Source organism: Semicossyphus pulcher, unplaced genomic scaffold (genome assembly GCF_022749685.1).
Source record: "Semicossyphus pulcher isolate SPU_LCO1_2020_fin unplaced genomic scaffold, fSemPul1.0.p SCAF_23, whole genome shotgun sequence".
NCBI classification, from domain to species: domain Eukaryota; kingdom Metazoa; phylum Chordata; class Actinopteri; order Labriformes; family Labridae; genus Semicossyphus; species Semicossyphus pulcher.
Genome location: NW_027211697.1, coordinates 13,353,301 through 13,375,596, shown reverse-complemented (window position 1 = coordinate 13,375,596; position 22,296 = coordinate 13,353,301). Strand labels below are relative to the sequence as shown.

Sequence of the window (22,296 nt, the reverse complement as noted above, 5' to 3'; positions counted from 1 at the left end):
TGTGTAACACTCCTGTATTACATAATTTGATAATAGCGACGGTGTTTTGGGTAATTAACCCAATTATTAATAAAATAATGTTTGCTTTCATAAATTAAATATCCCCCTTATCCTAAATCGTATTTTAATGAAAGTATCACTCTATAACCTTCTAGAAGTTTGTTCTGACAAACTGACCAGCTTATTTTAATTTGGAATGTGAAGTATAAGTTATTGTAAAGTAAAAAAAAAAAAAAGTTTGAGCCAAGCTTATTACTAAAACCACTAGGTCTAATACTCTTTATATATTTTGAATCAAACTTTGACACAAGGAAAAAACAGGAAGTCCACAATGATGAATTTCTTTTCAGTCTTTGTGATTTCATCATCCTCAAGGTTGGAAAAACAGACTTTTGTTTTTCCTATTGGAGCTCCTTCGGTCTAAATAGGAAAAAATAGTTAGACAGGTTATACAAACATATTAAACACTAATGATAAAATATGTTAACAATGATTATTGATTTAAATGTATTTTTATTTTCTAATTATTTATTTTCTAATGGTATATGTAAAGTTAAAAAATAGTTTGAGCTTTGCTCATTATTAAAAACAGTAATACTTCTTATAATTGTTTAAAATCAAACTCGGACACAAGGGAAGAACAGGAAGTCCACAGTGATGAATTTCTTTTCAGTCTTTCTGATTTCATCATCCTCACCATTGAGAAACCAACTTTTGTTTTCCTATTGGAGCTCCTTCGGTCCAAATAGGAAGAATTAGCTAGACAGGTTATACAAACATATTAAACACCAATGATAAAAGTAGATTTAAGCAACGATTAGGATTTAAATGGTTTTTTTCTAATGGTTTTTCCAAAGTAAAAGAAGAAGGACCAAAAGTTCCTCTCTTCTTTGATTTTTCTCCCCATTATGGGCACAACTAATCATTTTCATGACCAAGAACTATTAAAGTGAATACAGCAGGTGACTGTTCATCAGTGCAATGTCCCTTAGTTTAAACTGTAAAGTGACTTTAGCACAAGACAAATTGTTCACCACAAATGGAGAGTAAGGATGAGTTGTTGCCCTCAGACGGCACAGAGAACAGAGTGATACTTTTGATTTCATCTGAGCAATATAGAAGATATGTCCCCAACAGACAGCACAACTGCATCACCTGGTTTCTCGTCATCACAATAAAATAATAGAGTTAACAAAAGTGTAGTAACAGCTGTCTGTTGATTACTACAAAGGCCTTAAAGATTGTCATAAAGTTTGAGCTTTTCATCTAAAGAGGGTGCTCAAAACCAGCAATAAGTCAGCCAGCTAATAAGTTCTATGTTATATTATGTATGTTAATATCGGCAGGCTATAGAATGCAGTGCTGAAGTTTCCTACTATGGCCACAGGAGGGCAGCACTGACACAAGGGGAAGAGAGTAATTTAAAGCTTCAGTCAAAGTAAAGAACTAAACTATAATTTTATAGGCTGATATAAACTAATGCTCAGCTGGTGTCTACGTTTCAGCTCATTGTGTTTCACTATGTTGCATTCTAAAAGCTTACATTGGGCAGAATATTAATACATATTAACATTAGAACAGCGTGACAATGGGTACTCTAATTGATACTTCCTGCATACGTTTTCATCCCCTTTTTTCCCCGATATGTTGTCATGTTACATAGTTGATATTTTGAAGTAAGATGACCCTCCAACTTAAGAGCAGTTACCACCAAAGCCTTCATGTTACCTTGTGCATCCAACAGATGTCTGCTTTTAGGACTGCTCTCGTTGTTAAACAAACTGTAAAAATCACAAATATGTTGGTTTGTTTTCCAGACTGACACAATAAAGTGGAGAAGTTCAAGGGTTTGCATAATTGCAATGTGTGTGTGTAAGTGTGTTTCTTCTGTTGGTGTGAGAGCTCTCTGTGTCGTCACATCTGCTGACTATCTTGAGACTGGGTCTTGGGGCAATAGGGAAACACATCAGATCTCTGTGCCACTTTGAACTCCTGATGCAAGAACCACATTGTAAGCGACAGCCTCAATAAGTGTTATTAGCAGCTTCCCAGGTGCGTGCTCCTAAAGAAGTTCAAATGTAATCAAAGTAACGAGGAAGGCACCTCTCTGTCTGTTTAGACTGAGGTCACTTCAGTTAAATCTGCCAACCCTTGGGAGCACTGACAGACGGCAGCTGCTCCAGATACGAACAAACCTCACTCTGTTCATCGGAAGATTTTAAGACAGAACAGCTGAACTGAGTTCCATGGATGTGCACATGCAAACGAGCAAGATGTCTCTCTGTGAGCATCATGTAAAAGCAGATCTGAGCAGAAATTATCGTTCCTCTTCAAGCCCTTCACATCCTCTGCACAGATGTGTTTGTCACTGTTTAGGGAACATCGACAACCGAAGGCAACCAACAATATTCAAAGCAACCTTATATTGTGCTTGTTACACAGACAGAGTTACCAGCTTCTTGAATGTGAAAAATAAATGGGACAGTTTTTGTTCAGAGGTGGAGTGGGTCGTCTTCCAATCCGTATCTGGGCGGTTCGATCCCCGGCTCCTGCAGTTCACATGTGGAAGTGTTGTAGAGAAAGACACTGAACCTCCAGTTGCTCCCCAAGGCTGATGAATGTGATTAATTTATTACTGACGAGAAGCTTGTTACTTTGCATAGCAGCCTCTTCCATCAGCGTGTGAATGTGCGTGTGAAAGGGTGAATGTGACCTGTAGTGTGAGAACGCTTCGAGAACAGATGAGCAGGAAAGCGCTTTACAAGTGTAGACCTGTAGGCTTCCACCCATAGGTATGATGATTTTTTTGCAAACCTGCAGACCTTCATTCTCTGTCAAACAAGCTCCATGACGCATAAAATCCTTTCTTCCCTCATAAAATCAAAATTCCACGAGCTTATTTATTGTCAGGTTCAAATGGTCATCTTGATGAAGCTGGTGAAGTGTGGTGTATTACATTTTTGGAAACAGGGGAATGATTCCGGTGTGAAACCGCTTGTGTTATTGTCTAAACCAACCCCATGATGTTTGCACTAACCTTAGGAGGAGCAAGTCGCCCCTGGGAAAAACAACTGTCAGTCAAAGCTGGCGTGCTCTGTAATTTATAGAAGCAATAATATTTGAAATTGACGCCATAGCTATTGAGAAAGTCGTACAAACAGCTTGTGGTTTCGCCCATTAAACATTCCTACAACACCCAGTGGCATTGCGCCCCTCCCTCTGAAAGGAACGGCCCACCGTGAGCAGCTGGAGAGAAATACTACCGTTTTCCAGTCAAAGACATTGAACGTTGTCGATACCGGTGGATCGTCTAAAATATCTCCAGGTCTGAAGTCTACATTTCAAACCTGACGATTTTGAACGAGACATGACATCGGAGGCGGGCGTCCTAGATTGAGGAAGTGTAGTTTAGCGAGTTCCCTGGCCTCCAGATGACACGTTTTATGTAGTCTGGCGGAGGTTTTCCAGGGCCCATTGGAGGAGCGGATAGCGTCCTAAGACACAGAGCGAAAATGCTTTTTTCCCTACTATAGTAGCATGAAAGGACTAAGGCAGAAAATCAGCCCTTTAACCCTTTTTCTTTTTGCCTCACTTAAAGATTCAATCTGGATGATCTCTGTTTCGTTCTCTTTGGCGCCACCTATGGTGATAAACGGTAATTGCGGGAGCACACTTCCCAGATATCCAGACAGTGCTGCATGTGTGACGTCCACGGTCGGCTCCGGTTGTAACTCTTGATTTTCCTGGCTGACGGTCGCTTTCCTTTTCAGACTGTTTGCTTCATCTGAGCGTCGAGTTTGTTTCTTTTTCTTTGGATTTTCACTTCTTGTTGAAGTTGTATCTGTAGTCATCCATCTTTTCTTTGTTTGTTCAGCCATAGTAGATTACTGTTTACTCGCAACACTTGCAGAGAGCGGAAAAGCAGCCTCTTAGCTCCGCCTACCCTCTCTGGCAGACAAACCACTGCTGGCTGAAGGAAAACGCGTCACATACTGGGCGCCGCTTGTGATTTTTTCCGTGAACATTGCCACAGACACCCAGTCTGTGATACTGGGCTTTCATCAGTGGGCCATAGGCTCAATCAGCATTGTGTTACCTCATTCAGCGATAGATAGAGACTTAACATACTTTTATTTAGATGAAAATCTTCAAGATTATTACTTTAACCAAACAGCCCGCTTGACGCTGACCACTTGTTAGACAGGAAGAAAACAGACGCTGCCTCGTTCTTCTGTATGACAAGCAGACACTACTTTAGGCATCTGTATGAGATGCTAAAAGACACCTTGTGGGTCAGAATGAGAAGCCAAAGGCCACATTGAGAACACATTGAATTAAAATAAAATGTCTATTAGTGACACAGAATGATTGATGATGATGAACATTTCTACATTTCACCCCTGACTGAAGTTTACTCTGCAGCGCTGCCATGTGATCCTACATCCGCTACATACAGTAAGTGGGCATTGAGGCCGTCGGCTGTGCTAAATATTTAGTTGTCTCCCTGGCAACAAATACATTTCTATTTCTGTCTGCACTCTGGCTTGTGTCCCTCTCACAGGCAGACGAAACAGCACCAGGACACAAAGACAGTCTGAAGTCAACAAATCATCTATCACTAATCATCCTCATGTCATAATAACACTCACTGAGCACTGGATTTATGGTCAAGCTGGTTATTTTTGGTCCTTTACTAGACTTTGACTTCATTGGTTGATGCATGTGAACGGCCGGATTGTATTGGCTGCTTGAAATGTCACTCAGGCTGCAGGCGACGCCCACACTGTATAAAGTGCCTCATCAGGGTGAGGCAAGGCCCTGCAGCAGTCCCACTTCTCCTCGGCTGACATCACAAATCTGCAAAGATGAATTCAGTAAGTATCATTTACCCTGAGTCTTCTCTTCCTGCATGTTTTTACACTTTGTATTTCACGACTCGAGCCGTTAAAGATCTTGTTTTTAAAGTGGAAGTGACAGCTGTTTGACACGTGCCAGCTCACATTACTGTATGCCAAGGCTGATAAAACCTGAACTGGCTGAACTCTGCTTTAACTCCATCTTTATTTTACACTTTAACAGAGTTTCTTTTTTTCTAACTTGTGCTTTTTGAGAGGTCTGGTTTTTTAAAATCTCCTTTTATGGTCAAAATATTCTCCACAGAGCACATGTATGCACATAATAATAACAGATTCAGATTGAGCTTTCTCAACTGAATAACAATGAATGAGCTGTTTATGTTGTTAGATTGATCCTGCAATAATTTAATTACACTGAAATGCTCGTTTACATTTTTAATCAACTCAGACTTACCGCTGGAGCCGAACAGGCGGCGATGCTCCCTGCTCTCTCTGGACTCACAAACAGAGAAGATTACAATGAAGGCCGTGTATCACTCCGGCTTTTTGTTGGCTGCAGGGATGAACGTGTGTTTGGAAAGGAGACAGCTGCAGGAGCATCGGGTTTAGATCACATGAAAGGATGAATGAAAGAAAGTCAGCATGAGGGAAGGTAGATAAGTTCAGCTGTTTGGACTGAAGAAGGCCGCAGTGACGGGGGTGTGGAGCCTGTTTCATTCATTTCTTTCACATTTCATTCAGGGAATGTCTCGTGATTTCTATCTGTTGTTATACACATACAAACAGGATTACAGCCACTTCAGAGTTCAGTATTTGTTGTGGATATATAAATGAGTGTTTCTGGTCAGTTGAAATCCAGATTGTGTCCCCCGTGTCTTTGAGGTGTGTCTCTTACACGACACAGTCTGCAGATTCTTTTAGATAGCAGCGTCTGCCAGCTCTGACCTCAGCCAGCCTCACACAGCTCGAGCTGCAGTGCTATGAGTTATTCAGGCACCTTACAGCTGGACTCTAACACGGGAGGAATGTCGAACCCATGTCATTCTATACCGTAACCCCGCCTGTCATTTCATGCTCTGGTTCAGCGTTCAGACACACTTCTTTCTTTGCTTTTACTCCATATTTATCAGTCGTATTCGACTACATCCAACCAATAAGATTCATACTTTTAGAAGAACATTTGCGCAGTATAAAACTAAAACAGGTCATTGAAAATGTTGCTCCTGCTTCTGGAAAAGCGTTGATGAATTGCAGTTTGCCATCAGTTAAAAATCACATTTGCAAAGTTGTTAAACTTTTAGCCTGTCAGGAATATCTCCTCATGAGCAGACGTGGAAGGTAGAACAAATCCCAGACCAAAACATGCAAATATACATTTGATTTAAGTGCTTCCTGTTTGTTTGTTTGTTTGTCAGTGCGTTTGTGACCTAAGATTCATGTTTGCAATGTGTGAGGGGCCTGTCTCTCAGGCTCAGAATCAGACTGTGATAACCGTCTCTTAAGCACAAGCGTTTGACTGTTGTGAAAAATGATGAACCCTCAGAGGGCTGCTATTTCTGTACTGAACACAGCGCACTTAACAGTTCCCCAGATACATCTATGGCAGCGTGAACAAATGTTAAAGGGTGGTGATCCATGTTTCACAACCACACAATTGATTGCTCAAGTATAATTTCCTCTCCGTGGCACAGCTAAGTATTCCCCTGCCACATGTACAGTAGCAGCAGAGCTGAGGCTTTCTGCTGTGCTCGGCCTTTAGTTCCATCCAGTGATGCACTAATAGGAAAAACTTACTCCATCGTACCTCCTCATTTTTCAACATATGCAGCTTCTGCCAAATCCTGCGTATAGAGGAAAAGAGCCATGGCAACAGCAGTACAGGACGGAGCTGGACTTTTTTACAGTCTCTCAGTGGGAGGATAATTGGAAACACATGTTGACTAATTTCTGCAGATAAAGACAGGGCTGCAGAGTTGGCTACTGGGGCTGCTCGCTGCCTCAAGCTGCAATAATGATTGGATGTAGTAAAATCCAGGAGTATTTCCACACAATAATGTGCTGCCTCTTTCTCTGCACAGGGTATGATCGTTAAGAACATGTCCTTCAAGGTCGGGCAGACCCTGACCGTCGTCGGGGTCCCAAAGCCTGATGCTTCAAAGTGAGTACGATCTCGATTTAATGGAACAGATGCATCACAATAAAACTGAAATAAATGCTCCAGTTCAGTTGTCTCCCTGAAATCTAATTAAAATGACGTCTGCATCAAGTTCTATCTGTAGACGTCCAGTTGATGAAAAATGTAATCGCTTAGGAAGTAAAGCCAGGAGGATGAAACCCCTCAGAATGATTCATCAAGTCTTTTATAGTTTCACTTCCTTCGCTGGCCGAGGCTGCAAGAGAGCAACTTATGACACACATTCCTCTGTGTATTCTTCTTCTGAAATCTGTGCTTATTTCATTTAGAGAACAGATACTGTCCTCCACTCATGGGGCCATTCTTTATTTACACTAACACAGAGATGGAGGTGTATAATTAGACCACATATAAACTTCCTCTCTGTAATGTGGAGGTGATGAAAATAATCGTAAGCAGATGAAAAGTGCGGCCATGCAACTCTCTGTATTTTGTGCACATGCCTTCCTTTGACCCATTTCAAACATATTAACATGTATCTGCACTTTCTGCCTCAGCTTTGCTGTGAACATCGGCCCCAGCGAGCAGGAGATCACCATGCACATCAACCCTCGTTTTAACGCCCATGGAGACGAGAGCGCGGTGGTCTGCAACTCTTACCAGGGAGGCGTCTGGTGTGAGGAGCACCGAGAGGGAGGCTTCCCCTTCCTGCAGGGAGAGGAGTTCAAGGTGAGGCTTCCTGTGTGGGAATTTACGCCCTGCATGTGTGTCTGCAGGTGTGTGATCTACTGCATGCCTCCTTCTTTCTGTTAGTGACCTCTGCTGGCAAATGTGTGTCATTGTACCTCTGATGACGAACCAGTTTATGGACTCGCACTCATGAGATGAGTTATTTTAAAATATTTAATATGATGTGTGACAGCAGTCCTGAGCTGATTTTTATCAGATCATTATGTAACATTTTACGCAGAACTGGAAGATTTTAAGTTTTAAATATCCATCATTAAATACCTTGAACATGAAGGTATGATTTATCGTCTTTGTCTTCCTTCCAGATCATCATTGAATTCACCCCCACAGAGTTCGTGGTGACTCTGTCTGATGGATCTACAATCCACTTCCCCAACCGCGTCGGAGCGGAGAAGTACGCCTTCATCAACTTCGATGGGGACGCTCGCATCACTAGCTTTGAGATCAAATAATTGTTGGATTCAACATTCAGCTGCAGCTCAGTTCATTCGTTTCAGGTCCCATATGGCCTCAGCTTTAAACTTCCTGAATACTGTACATGTGGTTTTAGTGTAGTGCCTTACATGCTCACCACAAAAATATGCAAGAATTTAGCTTGTTGACGTGTGCAGGAGAGGGCAGCCATTGACAAAAAGATGAGTTAGTAAGATAGACACGAACCTGCACATTTGACAGAGTTACCGACTAAAAGGAAACCGAACACAAAGTAGTCCCAAGGCCATGTTATCTGACTGCTGTGTACTTTGCAGTCTGCAATGTTAGTTGAAAAGAACCACGTACAATGTGATGATTTGTTCCGTGAGGTGCCTTGAAACGCTGCCTGCTCTCCTGTTTTCCCTCCCAGACATTCCACATTTATAACTGAGTGTGATGCTTTCTTTACAACATGAATTAAAGCTTTTATGATAAACATGGACTCTTGTATCTCCTTGAACTTAACACACAAGCATATTATCTACCAAAAAGCCCCTTCAATACCCACTAAGAGAAACACAGACACTGATTCACTCAGAAATTTAAAGTGGTAATCTCAAAGTTTCTCTTTGGCAGCACCTGTGGCGATAAACGGTAATTGTGAGCACACTTCCCAGATATCCAGACAGTGCTGCACGTGTGACGTCCACGGTTGGCTCCAGTTGTAACTCTTGATTTTCCTGGCTGACGGTCACTTTCCTTTTCAGACTGTTTGCTTCATCTGAGCGTCGAGTTTGTTTCTTTTTCTTTGGATTTTCACTTCTTGTTGAAGTTGTATCTGTAGTCATCCATCTTTTCTTTGTTTGTTCAGCCATAGTAGATTACTGTTTACTCGCAACACTTGCAGAGAGCGGAAAAGCAGCCGCTTAGCTCCGCCTACCCTCTCTGGCAGACCAACCACTGCTGGCTGATGGAAAACACTGGGCGCTGCTTGAGATTGTTTCCATGAAAGTCGCCACAGACATCCAGTCTGTAACACTGCAAATAAAAAGGCTTTCATCAGTGGGCCATAGGCTCACTCACCATTGTGTTACCTCATCAGCAGATAGTGACTTACAATGAACTTACACAAGACATTCAGCCATCATCCATTAAAAGATAAAAAGAAACATAACTGCAGTGTTCATGGTGAAGGCAGAAGGGAGCTATATTTACACACGAGGGCTGGTCTCATATTTCCTGTAATTAATTATTTTGACCAGCAGGTGCTCACAGTGAACACAGCATCACTCTTCAAGCAGTGAATAGAGTTTCAGCACATCAGCCTGGAAAACATCAACATGCAATCTTTGTTTTACTGTAAAAAACTTCTGGTTTTTGTGTCACAGAAGTAAAGGAAAAAAAAGACATTAAATAGGAAGACAATTAGCCATGTTGGCCACTAGATGTCGCATTTGCTTTTCTAATCTGATGTAGGAGAGGCTCGGTGGGGAGATGTTTCAGGTCACACACACATGCAATATTTAAGTCACTTTCCAGTGTATGTGAGGGAGTCCTTGTCTCTGTGAAACTGTTGGTGTCCAAGCATTTTCCTGATTTATCTTCATGATCAGCCGTGAGGTCGGGTCAAGCTTATGATTCCATACTGATTCATATATTTTATCTATTCCTTTCAGACGTTCTTTTATAATGGTAATAGATCTATAGTAACAAAGGGAACTAAAGGACTACAGTGACCAAAACTTGGGTTGTGCAAAAGATGCTGCAACTGAAACTGTAAGAAATGTATTAAACAGCATTTGCATAATGTGACAGCTCTGTTGGTCTGACCAGCATAATGTGCCTTACAAGCACCGCTTAGCATGGAGGTGAAATCAGAACACGACCTTAATGTGTGCAGGAGTTCCAACCAGACATCATTTTCATGTGCGTGTGTGTTTGAGAGACTCGTGAGTGTTGTTATAATCTAATCTGATGTAACAGAAGGCAATGTGCGCAGGGCTGAGTCTGCGAGCTGAATAGAAAAGAAGAGTTTGTGCGTGAAAACAGGGTCCCATGCTCTCATCCTGTGAGACAAAGGCTACATGAGAGTGTTTGCAGCTTTAATGCATCAGTGTGACATGTCATGTATGCTACTGCGTGCGTGTGTGAGGTAATCATTGGTCAGTAGCTACCTGGTAGGGTCAAAGGTCATCTCTCTGGAGGAGCAGATTTGGTTTCCATGATGACCACCCCCCTCTCCTCCTCCTCCTGTCTCTCCTTCTGCTCTTTGTTATCCCTTCCTTTCTCTGCAGTTGTCTCTCCTACTCTCCCGCTCGCTCCGTCACCCCTCAGCTGTAACCCATCCTTCTTCTTCTCGCTCTTAATTGGAAATAATTCATTTGCACACTTCCCAGCTTCATTATTATCTGGCACACAAGATCGATATGCAGGGCTGTGTTAGTGTACCGGATGTGTTTGTGTTTAAGCAAGAATAGGCTCCACACTCATCACCATATGCTACAATCTAATTTTACATTGATGTATTCTGAGACACGACAACTATTGCATTTGTGTCCTGGAAAAGAGGGATTCTTCTATGCTGCTTCTCCTGAAGTTAAGGTTTTTTACTGGTGGCAGTTTTTCCATTTTTCAATCATCGAGGGTCTAAGGACGGAGGATGCCGTACTCTGTACAGGCTGCAAATCCCCACCAGGCAAATTGTGATATTGGGCAATATAAATAACTTGATTTGACTTAGCCTCTTCCTGTTACTCCTTTTGTACTGCTTACGGTGGTTTGTGTGAACCTGACTGATCATAGGCAGGAGACACAACCTGTTCAATCCAGTTTTCTGTCCCTCTGTAAGTATAACTGCGTGTGTTGCTCAGACTCACTGATGCATCCTCCCCTTACTTATAAAACACTGTGATGCTTGTGTGAAGGACATCCCTGCAGCCTTTCCACACACAATCAATCACGCTGGAGCTTTGATTAACACATTCAAATTACCTCGCCCTGCAAGAACACACACAAACACACACACAAACACGCACACACTCATGTATGTAAATAATTCCAGAAGGCAAAAAGCGAGCATATGCTGCGTTGTCCGTTTTCGAAACCTCTTCCATGATGAACACGGTGGATGTTTAACACGTCCCTGTGTTTGCTTCACCTGTGCCTTGTCACTTATTCAGTGTGAGTAAATGTGCTGAAATGTGTGGAATAGAATGATTCACTGCAGCTTACATAAAACCTTTGTCTATATTTAGCGCCAGCATGACTCCAGATTTTTGCACTGAAGCTATCAGCCACACATTGAGATGTGCGTGGGCCCGCCCTGAGCTGACTGCGGTCCTGGATTCATGCTCTGCATCCCTGCCTCACCTCAGGCTCATGTTTATCTGAGTAACATGATCAGAAGAGAACCTGTTGGGCTGCAGCGTTATGAAAGTGTTTCCTCTGGGAGTTTTAAGATCCAAATGTATTTATTTGTTAAGAAGCATTTTATATAAACAAACATACAAAGTGTGATAGCTGTGCAGGAGGAGACAGAAACCCTGGAGGACTTGTGACAGTTGTCTCTGAGGAGCACTGAAAAATAAAGCCCTGTTTCAAGCAGAAAACAACAATAAACACAAAATCAGAAAGACAATTAAATGTGGATTCGGTGTGTGGATGGAAGGCATCTGAGGATACGGGGCTTTGATGAGAGGGACACAAAACACCCTCAGACACTCGTCTGTAGGAATGTTTGTTTACAAAGATAACAATGAGTAATGTGGTCGACTATTGAACAGCACAACATAGAATTAAAGGGAGAAAGGTTGATTGATGAGCAGACGCTCAACAACTTTGAAAAGATGATGCAAACCTAAAAGAACATCATTACATCATTTACACAGTTACGTAGCGCATGTTATGACCGTTGACCTTTCGTATAGTTTGATTGAATGTGTGTGCCGGCTTAAACATGCGTTACTCTGACAGTTTCTGTCAAAGCGATTCGGGTAAATACAACAGGTTTGTGTGTTCTTGTGTGTTAAAGCCAATCAGCTGTTTTCCTCTTGTTATCCATACGAAACATGCAGAGTAGAAGATGTAGGTGGAGACGATCACAGACTCCTGATCATAGCGATGCTAACCCAGTGGAGACACTGTGATGCCGAACATGGACAGTGGAGAATGAGGAAGAAGAGGACTGCCTGACCAAGCTGCATAAATACTGTAAGCTAGCATCATGAGTATGTGCTGTGTGGGCTAACATTTCCATCCATCCGTTATCTATACCGCTTATCCTGTTCAGGGTCACGGGGGGCTGGAGCCTATCCCAGCTGTCATTGGGCGAGAGGCGGGGTCACACCTGGACTGATCGCCAGTCAATCACAGAGACAGACAACCTTTCACACTCACACCTACGGGCAAATAGAGTCACCAATAATGAGCATGTCTTTTGAGGAAGCCGGAGTACCCAGAGGGAACCCACACATGCACGGGGAGAACATGCAAACTCCACACAGAAAGGCCCCTTTCGTTTGAAACTGGATACGAACCAGGAACCTTCTAGCTGTGAGGCCAACCACTGCAGCACCGTGCAGCCCTGGGCAAACATTTGCTACAGCTAATATTGTTAGTTATAGTTTGTATTGTTTGTTGTGGAAACAATTATTAACAATTATCTCCATTAAATAATAAAAAGCTGACCTACAGTATGTTATTGTGTTAGTTATATTACAGTGTTTATATATATATTTATATATAATGTAAATCCTTCTTAAATATTTGACTGACATAAACTAACATCTCTAAACACGTGCAGTAAGTAACACCAGTGATTTAGCACAGTGTTTCACCTACAGATACACTTATTTCCGTTTTTTTAATGCTTGCATTGTTGACATTTCTTTTTCGAACTTCATTGAAAACTATTTCAATTTGCAAACATTTGTTTGCGTGGCTGCACAACCACGTTTTCACGTCACCGAATTCGCAATGAACTCTGGGTGAGTCCCACAGGAGAGTCTGCAGGTATGCAGGCTCACGGAGCGTGCGCAATTTGGCGTCGAAAAGTCGCATCAGAGTTATTTAACACTTGATGATTTGATATGACAGCTGTAAACACTTGCACACTGCGCGGGAACGAGCCTTAAAGTCCGCGAGTGTGGAGATGAGTTAAATAACGTTTGTGCGGGATTTGACGCGGGATTTGGCTGCATGCAGGTAAACAGTTCATGTGGTGAACATGCAGTTATTCACTTGTAATCTGACACTGTGGGTGGGATGACTGACAATGACACTGCACACTGTGTCCGATAAAATCCGAGCTGTGTCGTGACCCTGAACACAACTTGACTACCAGAGGAGGACCGTATAAAATGTCTGTATATAAATATCTATCAGACTGAGAGGGAGCTGATGTGAACTTATCTCCATCTGCTGACATTGAATGCTTTTGGAATTACCATTAGGGTTGTCTTATTTTGTGCACGTGTGTACAAACAGAAACGGCTTGTTTGTGTTTAGTGTGCTCTTTCTACATGTGTGAGGAGTACACTGTACCAGTCAGTCTGAAAGGTGGAAGCCCGAGGGAGCTTTCCGTTTTGTCCTGCAGGTCGAATCGCAGAATAGCCCTGACAGCTTGGAGAGTACACTGTCATTGACCTGCCCTACAGTGACAGTATATGTGTGTGTGCAGACATGTGCATGCACAGCAGCACAGGTGATTTATACACATAGTAAGCGTTTTTCAGACGCCAAGTATGAGTCCTTAGAGTATTTAGATGACATCTGAAAGCTACGTTATAAAACCTGCTGCAGAAACAACAGATTGAATCTCTTTTTAGGGCATTAAAGTTGAGATGTGACTGTGTCTGCATGCATATGCGTATGCTGTATTTCTATGTGTGTGTGCTTATTTGATTGTCGCAGAGAGAGAAACTGTCCTCCTGTGATGCAGAGCCCACTGCCTCTGACCTCCTACCAGATTTATAATGCAGCTCACACACATCGTGTCAAAGTCACTCACCTTGTTTGCTTGAGTTGTCTCCGGGGCTGGAATGAATTAAGCTCATTACCATAGTGATGCAACAGACATGAACTGACAACCTGGGTTGTGATTTTTAGAGACCTTAAAGTCTGAAGGAAACAGACAGCCGGACCGCTGGTTTAATGCTAAAGGCTAAACCAGGACTGACCTCCAAATCCAGATTTGAAAGACGGATTTATAAGACCTGACTTTAGATTCTGAAGCTATAAACTCTTCTAATACTGAAGGGTGAAAGTGCATCTTTGACGTCTAACTCTCTCATGGTCAGCAGCACTCTGCGGTGTTCCCACAATACATCCAACCTTCAGGGTGGGTGGCAGGAAGCACTGGCCTGGAGGCTCAGCAGAATCTCTGCAGGCTCGTACTGTAAATACAGTCACTGACTTGTAGCTTTCACTGAGAGCATTTGCTCTTGCACCACTTTACATGTAAGCTTTCCTTTGGTTAATGCACCGCTTTCCCAGCACTCAAAGCTTTCTGCTGCAGAAGATGTCTGAGGAGCATTTACTAGTTTTACTTTGCTAAATGCCTCGTTTTTATATTTGATTTGGGCCAGAGACTGCAGAATACAAATAATGGCTTTGCAAGTCAAGTCCCAGTTACAATGCACTGAACTACTTTATGTGCAATCCAATGGGAACATAAATGTACCTCAAGCAAGCATGTAATGAGTCACATTCTGGTAATGCCTTCATTATTGAAATGCCAAGTTTATTGTCCCCTTGAATTTGTACAGCACAGTCACAACGCTGCAATATTTTGAGTCTGACCACCTCTTGATACCGGTGAATAATCTCAGCCCCCACCGCCCCCCAAGCCTTGAAATTTGGTGGCCAAAAGGCATTTTTGTTCACCAAAATTTAACCTTCTTAAAGGGCCAGTTTGACGATTTTCAAGCTCAGTCCTCTCATGCTATTACGGGCAGCTAACGCCATTATGGTAGAAAAAAAATTGCAATTTGGCTCTGTGTCTTTGGAGGACTTTATCCGCTCCTCCAATGGGCCCTGGAAAACCTCCACCAGACAATGTGAAACGCGTCATCTGGTGGAGGCCAGGGAGCTCGCTAAACTACACTTCCTCAATCTAGGACGCCCGCCTCCGATGTCATGTCTCGTTCAGAATCGTCAGGTTTGAAATGTAGACTGCAGACCTGAAGATTTTGTAGACGATCCACCGGTATATTCTCGTCGTATTTGAGATTCTGTCCCGCTCTGAGCCGTTGCCTGCAGCGGCATTGTAGTATTTCACTCCAGCCTCTCTCGCTGGGCCGATCCTTTCAGAGGGAGGGGCGCAATGCATGCTGGATGTTGTAGGAATGTAGAATGGGTGAAACCACGAGCTGTTTGTACAACTTTCTCCACAGCTATGGCGCCAATTTCAAATATTATTGCTTCTATGGATTTCAGAGAACACCAGCTTTGACTGACAGTTGCTTTTTCCAGGGGTGAACTGCTCCTTTAAGAAAGTCTTTATGTGACCATTTAATGTTACTCCACACAGCCGTCCTTAAACCTAAACAAACACAGTGGCTGCAGTGGGCCCTCTACATGTGTTTGGTGGCCACAAAGAAACTTCTCATGGCCTCTGGTCACTGGGTCGTGGTTAGTATCAGTCTTGCTATTATAGGGTCCATTGATGAACTATGATGTTGCTAAATATTCTGTGAATTTTGATGCCTTAACATCAAATAAATAGTGGGCTAAACTGTGGGAGTCCTATGATTCATATTTCAAATGTGCCTGTAAGAACAAACAATAGAAACAGGTTCTGCTCATTCCAACAGTTCAGGGATAAAAGACGACGCTTCACAAACTTTTTGTCTTCAGACTTTGTCAAAGCAGAGCTGTCAAACCAAACATTGTTCTCAGAGACGACACTGATGGAGCTGACAGGACTGTGACTGTGGGTGTGCATCAGTGATAAAATAAGCATAAGGAGCCACACGCTCCACTGTGCTGTTAATCCTGATCGCACCCTTGTTAGTTTGCTCAGCGCCGCCTGCAAACACAGGGAGAGAACTTCAGACTGAATGTTCTCTGACATCCTCTTCCCCATCTGTCTGTTTAGTCCAATGTTGGCTGGCTTTGTCGAGCAGCTTGCATACACATGTCTGCCTTTTTGTCTCCTAGTTGCTTTTATTTATAAGGCTCTTCCATCCTCTTGTATTACTATCAGCTTCATTCAGGAGCACGTGTGTGTTTAGGAGCATGCGAGCTCACCGAGGGGAGCTGCTCAGCTCTGCGAGTGCTGTGACAGCTTCCTGCGTCCCTGTGAAACATGCTGTGAGAAGTCATCACGGGTTTACTCTCGCTGTGTCATCAACGTATAATCAGTGTCAGTGATCAGTGTATTCTATGGAATCTGATGTGAACCGTGTGCAGCTATTTTATAACCTCCTCTCTCAGGAGCCTTTATGTTGTCTGTCTTTGTTGTACGCAGCTGACTGTCTTTCTTTCAGTCCAGGTAGCCGAGAAGACTTTTGTGTGTTCACCATTCCTTCCAGTTCACCTCCCTCCTCCGTACCTTAACGCCCCCTTCACCTCAGCTCCTTCAAACCCCACTCTGAACTTATCTTTCCCATATCCGCTCTGTTGCCTCTCGCCACCACCTCTCTCTCTCTCTCACCTCCATCTCGACCAGCATCTCTGCAGAAATGTCCCTCATAATCTGTTTTTCTTCAGGTTTACTCACACTCGCCCCCGCGGGCAGGGTGAGTCAGGTGTGAACACATCTCTGGTTCTGAGAACTGCCTGGGTTAAACATCACACACACACACACACACACACACACACACACACACACACACACACACACACACACCACTGTGATGCACAGTTTCCTCATTCAGATATGGTTTTCATTTCTTCCTGGTTGTGGTCAGCGTCCTATCACAGTCCAGTGTGCGTCTCATGCACGTGTGTGTGTGTGTGTGTGTGTGTGAGGGAGGCGTTTTCTCACACATGCACACACTTTTCTCTCAGCTGAACTTTGAAAACAACATTGTGTATGTTTGTGAGCCTTTCTGTGCATCTTATAGAGTGTGTTAATGTGCATGTTGTTGTTTTTGCTGTGTTGTAACTCAGATGCCGTGGAAATCAATCGGAGCGTGACACTGGATCATAATTCACAGGTGGGTGCAGACACAGCCGAGCTCTCTCCTCCTTTCTTATTTTATCTCCCCCTGTCTTCATCCCTTTATTTCTTTTGTTTATCCCTCCACCAAACGCACCCCCTCACACTCCCACCTTTTCCCGCCTCCGTCCTCAAACCACAGTGGCCTCCGCTGTGCTCCACTTGCTACTTTTCTTGCATGTCTCCCTGAATGTTTGGATCGATAAGAGCTGGCTGCGTAATAGAATTAGGCTCTAATGGAAAGTACAAACTAGCTTTCTATTTACTAAATCCCTCCAGGGGGGTTCAGGTTGGGTAAAGAGCAGACTGTGAAATAAGACTGTAGTCGTAGACGTATGCGCACGATTTCCATGTGTACAGTTGTGTGGGTGTGTGCGTGTTTGTGCGCGAGGGCAAGAGAGATGCTGCAAATAGACTTGAAATCAAGTTAAACGTGTTTGAATCCTTCAGCTGCCGTCTCAGTGTCACACAGAGGACTTTTCCTCGAGTGGTGAGTGTGGCTGAGGACAGCAGGAATGACAGAGTTCTCTGTTTGTGTGTGTCTATAAATATTTGCTTGCAAACATCTCAGACGTGTTCAGAGAATGTCGTGTTTTACAATGTTTACTGTCTAAGAGGACATCTGTGATCTTCCAGAAAAAGGAAGCAGAAATAGAAACAAGTTGATGCTCGTAAAAGCAACAGTTAGTTTGAGTTCTGACGTCGATGTACAACTACACGATGATGATAAAATGAATGCAACATGTTCTGCCTGCTCACTGCTGCTGTCCCTGCTTAAACTGCACTCAGAGATTATCAAGAGATTTCTGAAACCTGACAGGAAACAATTAAAATTTATGCAATTAGGAGTATTGTTTGGTTTGTATGATTTTTGTCTGAAACAAAGCGCTTGCTGCCAAAGCACAAAGCTAACAGCTCACAGCTAAACAAACAATCCATCAGTCCACTGGGCAAAACAGCCCAGCTGGGGTTTAATGGAAGCAGAGTTGTTTAGTGAAATGCTTTTGTTGTTGCTGTTTAGACCTGACAGCCCCGGCCTGCTGAACAAGAACACTTTGAAATAATGGAAGGACTTTTGTTCTGAGTTTATTGTTACGTCTTCCTTTTCCTGAACTTCCTCTTCCCACCGAACCTCCCCTCCCGATCGCTCTTTACTCATCTCCTGTAATTTTTCCTAATTTTGTTCTTCTCCCGTCAACAACTTTTTCTCTCTTCTTCTCCTCCTGCTGACAGGCACTTTCCACAGTGGCATTGACAGATAGATAACACAGACAGACAGATAACATGTCGCCTCAGCCTGGACTAGACATGACGGATGTACGACACACCGGCTCACACATACACACACATACACACACATTCAGGAGCTAAAACAGAACACATGTCCACTCAGCGGGGACTCTGAATGTTTCATAAGAACACAGGAGGCCACAGCTCAGGTTTCAGCTGTCTAGGTGCGTGTGTGTGTGTGTGTGTGCGTGTGTGCGTGTGTGTGTGTGTGTGTGTGTGTGTGTGTGTGTGTGTGCGTTGCTGTGTGTCAGTGCGTGTGTTTGACACTTTTGCATATGCATGTAGAATTTTGAAACACAGACACACACCCACGAGCTACTTTCATGTTAGAGTTCGTATGTTCATATGCATGTCGTCTATGTGCATGGTGGTGTTGTTTTTAACAGAGTTTAGAGTGTGTGTGTGTGTGTGTGTGTGTGTGGTTTTAGCCTGTGGCACTAATCACTCTCCCCCAGAACCCCTCATACTCGAGGCACCTCCAGGACTCCCCCCTTATCTGTACTCAGAGAGGATGAGACCACACACACTTTTAGACACTGACACAACCACACACACACACACACACCTTCCCGTGCAGCCCCAGAGGCTGTGTGTATGAGGCGTCTCTGAGGAACAAAGGCTCCACCAACATGGTCGTCCGTACTGACATACTTTTCAGGCATGTTTGCTTCGTCCTACCCGACTCTCCAACATTTTCACATGAACACCAAGCTAACCACCTGCACGTGTTGGGGCTAACAGCTGATCATTTGGATTCGGTGTCATGTGCTATAAACCAGAGGGGTTAAAACATTAACATTAGACCTAAGAAGTTGCACACAGAGCTGTGACTGTTGATCAGGTGGTCAGGTGTATTTTGATACCAAAAACAAAGCAAGAAAATCTCTATCTCTCCGTGAGTGTTCGTGATTGGAGCATTTGTCCTGGATGAGTAAATGTTTTCATTCTGCATCACACCTCTGCACAACCAGGTGCCATGTTTGTGGCAAAACATGCAGATTGTGGGAAAATAATGTTGCTCAGACCTGCTGTAATTATAAAAAGCTTCTGCTTTTGGTTTTGGCAGGTTGTAGTTAAAATCCTGCTCCGATGTTTGTGTCCTGAATTTAAAAAAAAAACAAACAGCATATGACTCATGGTGTTGCACTGCTGCGACACCAGCCAGTCTCATGTTACTGTGTTGTGGCCGTGCTTTGTTTTGATGCTCTGCATGTAATGGGGCAGGATTTGACAGTAGGTGACATGTTGTGATGCAACATGATTCTGGCTTTGTTTTCTCACACTGTTTGGTCACTAATGCTGCTTAATGCTTGTTGTTACATGACAAGCCAAAGTGGCTCTCTCCAAAGTTTTAGCAGCAGGAACACAAAGTCAGCGACATCCCCGTTGTGAATAAAATCCAGTCAAGAAAAAAAACGACCATTTTGGCTTTTCTTGATCATTAAGACACACAGAGCACCTAACTTTGTGTCTTTGTTCTTCCTGCTAATTGCCTGACCCAAGCTTTGTATTTCCTCATAAGTGCCGACCCAGACGAAGCACACAGTCAGCAAATATCCCCCCCTCAGTTCCAACCGTGCTCCCTAAACCTCAATTATTCACAACTTATGAATAACGCACTTTACCTCAAGCTGGCAAGTGGGGGTATTTTTGCGCATGGTGCCTTGAATTAGTCATAACCTCACAATGGCAAAACATACAATTTTCATGCCTCCAACCTCTTTCCTGTGCGGGGAATAAAAGTGCCATAATAAGTATTTTGCTGCCAATACATAAAGTAACTGTGTGCTTAAGATTGAGAGCGACTCAAAGCTCGCTGCTCTCAGTGTGACTGACCTGCATGTGGAGGCATGTAGTCATGTTTAATTGATCTAAAATCTCTGCAGCCTCACTCTTTATATCGTGTGGATCAGCGTTATTTATGATGACCAACAAACACTAACAAAGTAAATAAAGGAAAACACTGTTTGCCATTGGACCGTCATCTATCTCTTATGACCTATGACCTTCTCGCTCAAATGATAAACTATGAAATGAGCCTCTGCTGGCCTTTTTTAAAATTATTGTACATATTCATTAATGCAGGATTTTATGGGCGACATAAAAAAGAGATTTTTCATGAGGAGGAGGCTGTGGTGTTCGAATGCCTAATAATGAGAGCCAGTTATGATAAGGAATACAGTGACACATCATTTAAAGTATGGTTAGCCCTAGTGGTTACAGATGGTATTACAACTAAAAGCCATGGCAGGAAGTATCCCAGGAGTTCGTGAGAAAGTGTACCGAGCGCCGTGACCCCTCAGTGGTGGAGGTTAAGGCAGATAAATGAAGAGAACAAGAGAGTAATGACCTACATTACTGTGAGTCTCCAAATAAGACGTTTTCAGCACGCTGGACAGCGCTGCTGGGAAGAGTCTGCTCGTCTGTTAGCTGTCCATGGTGCTGAAAGAACCCTAATACTGCACAGAGGTGTCTTTACAAGGTGTGTGTGTGTGTGTGTGTGTGTGTGTGTGTGTGTGTGTGTGTGTGTGTGTGTGTGGTGTTATGCCCCGGAAATTCAAATATTCTCTCCCATTATCTGCATTACATGCATCTCTCTCTCTCTCTCTCTCTCTCTCTCTCTCTCTTTCTCTCATTCTGTCTCACTTATTCTTACTCTCTCTTTCTCTCTCATTCTCTCGCTCTCTCTGTCTCTGTCTCTGTCTCTGTCTCTCATTCTTACACACTCTCTCTCTCTCTCTCTCTCTCTCTCTCTCTCATTCTCTCTCTCTCTTTCTGTCTCGGACCTAGAGATTTGACTCCCTCCTGCAGGTCTCAAATAATGATATACAATATGTCATCTTCTCATGTGCCAAGGTATCGCCAACCACTTGCCAACTGCCCCCCACCCCCTCACCCCCCCCCCCCCCCCCCTTCTGCCTCCCCGTGCGGTTTGAATCGAAGTTGTTCATGCGTGAGTCCTTCACGTTCATGCTGCGATGATGCGTTCGCTTGTCCGATCTCATGAAGACGCTGAACCAGATTATCCACCACTGTGTGCGTGTCTGTGCCGTGTGTTTAGGTGTGTGTGTGTGTGTGTGTGTGTGTGCGCGCGCGTGTGTGTGCGCTTATTTCCTCCTGTGTCTCGGATCACAATGCTGGTGTGAACATGGTTATAAGGGTCTGGGCATGCCTCATCAAATATTTAATCCACCGCACACCATTTTCCCACAGATTGCGGTCCCTGCACGCCACAAACATACGCGCGCGCACATACACACTCATACAGGCAGAAGCGGACCACAGCTCCTCTTTCTGTCTGTCCATATGTAACACTCAATTAGATCTTTAATTTCAGGAGTGATTTTGTGCTGTAACATCAGCACGTGAAGAGAGTTCTGTATAATCAGGAGCATGCCCCCCCTTTAGGGTTGTTGCCCGTTTTCCTCCCTCCCTCCCTCTCTCTCTCTCTCTCTGTCTCTCTCTCTCTCCTGCACTCAGAACTCTTCGCTGAGAATTCATCCACAGGAGCAGTTTTTTACGCGCTGGAGACCAATTAAAATTTCCATGAAGCATGGAAAATAATTAGAAAGATCCACTTTTCCTGAGCTTTTGATCGCTCTAAGTGGAGGACGTTTTGGGACATTTGGGTTTTTCAGCCTTACATTTATCTGAAGCGGTTTTTGGATGATCGTTCTCGGGATATTTTGGCT

At 43.4% G+C, this 22,296-nt stretch overlaps 1 protein-coding gene across 1 annotated transcript; it reads left to right on the top strand.

The window, feature by feature from the left end:
* Positions 1-4,799: 4,799 nt before the first annotated feature.
* Positions 4,800-8,656, top strand: lgals2a (lectin, galactoside-binding, soluble, 2a). Its single transcript, XM_069674373.1, has 4 exons — positions 4,800-4,874; positions 6,935-7,014; positions 7,548-7,719; positions 8,046-8,656. Exons 1-4 carry the CDS (start codon positions 4,866-4,868, stop codon positions 8,190-8,192), a joined length of 408 nt encoding a protein of 135 aa, XP_069530474.1. The 5' UTR covers positions 4,800-4,865; the 3' UTR covers positions 8,193-8,656.
* Positions 8,657-22,296: the final 13,640 nt, after the last annotated feature.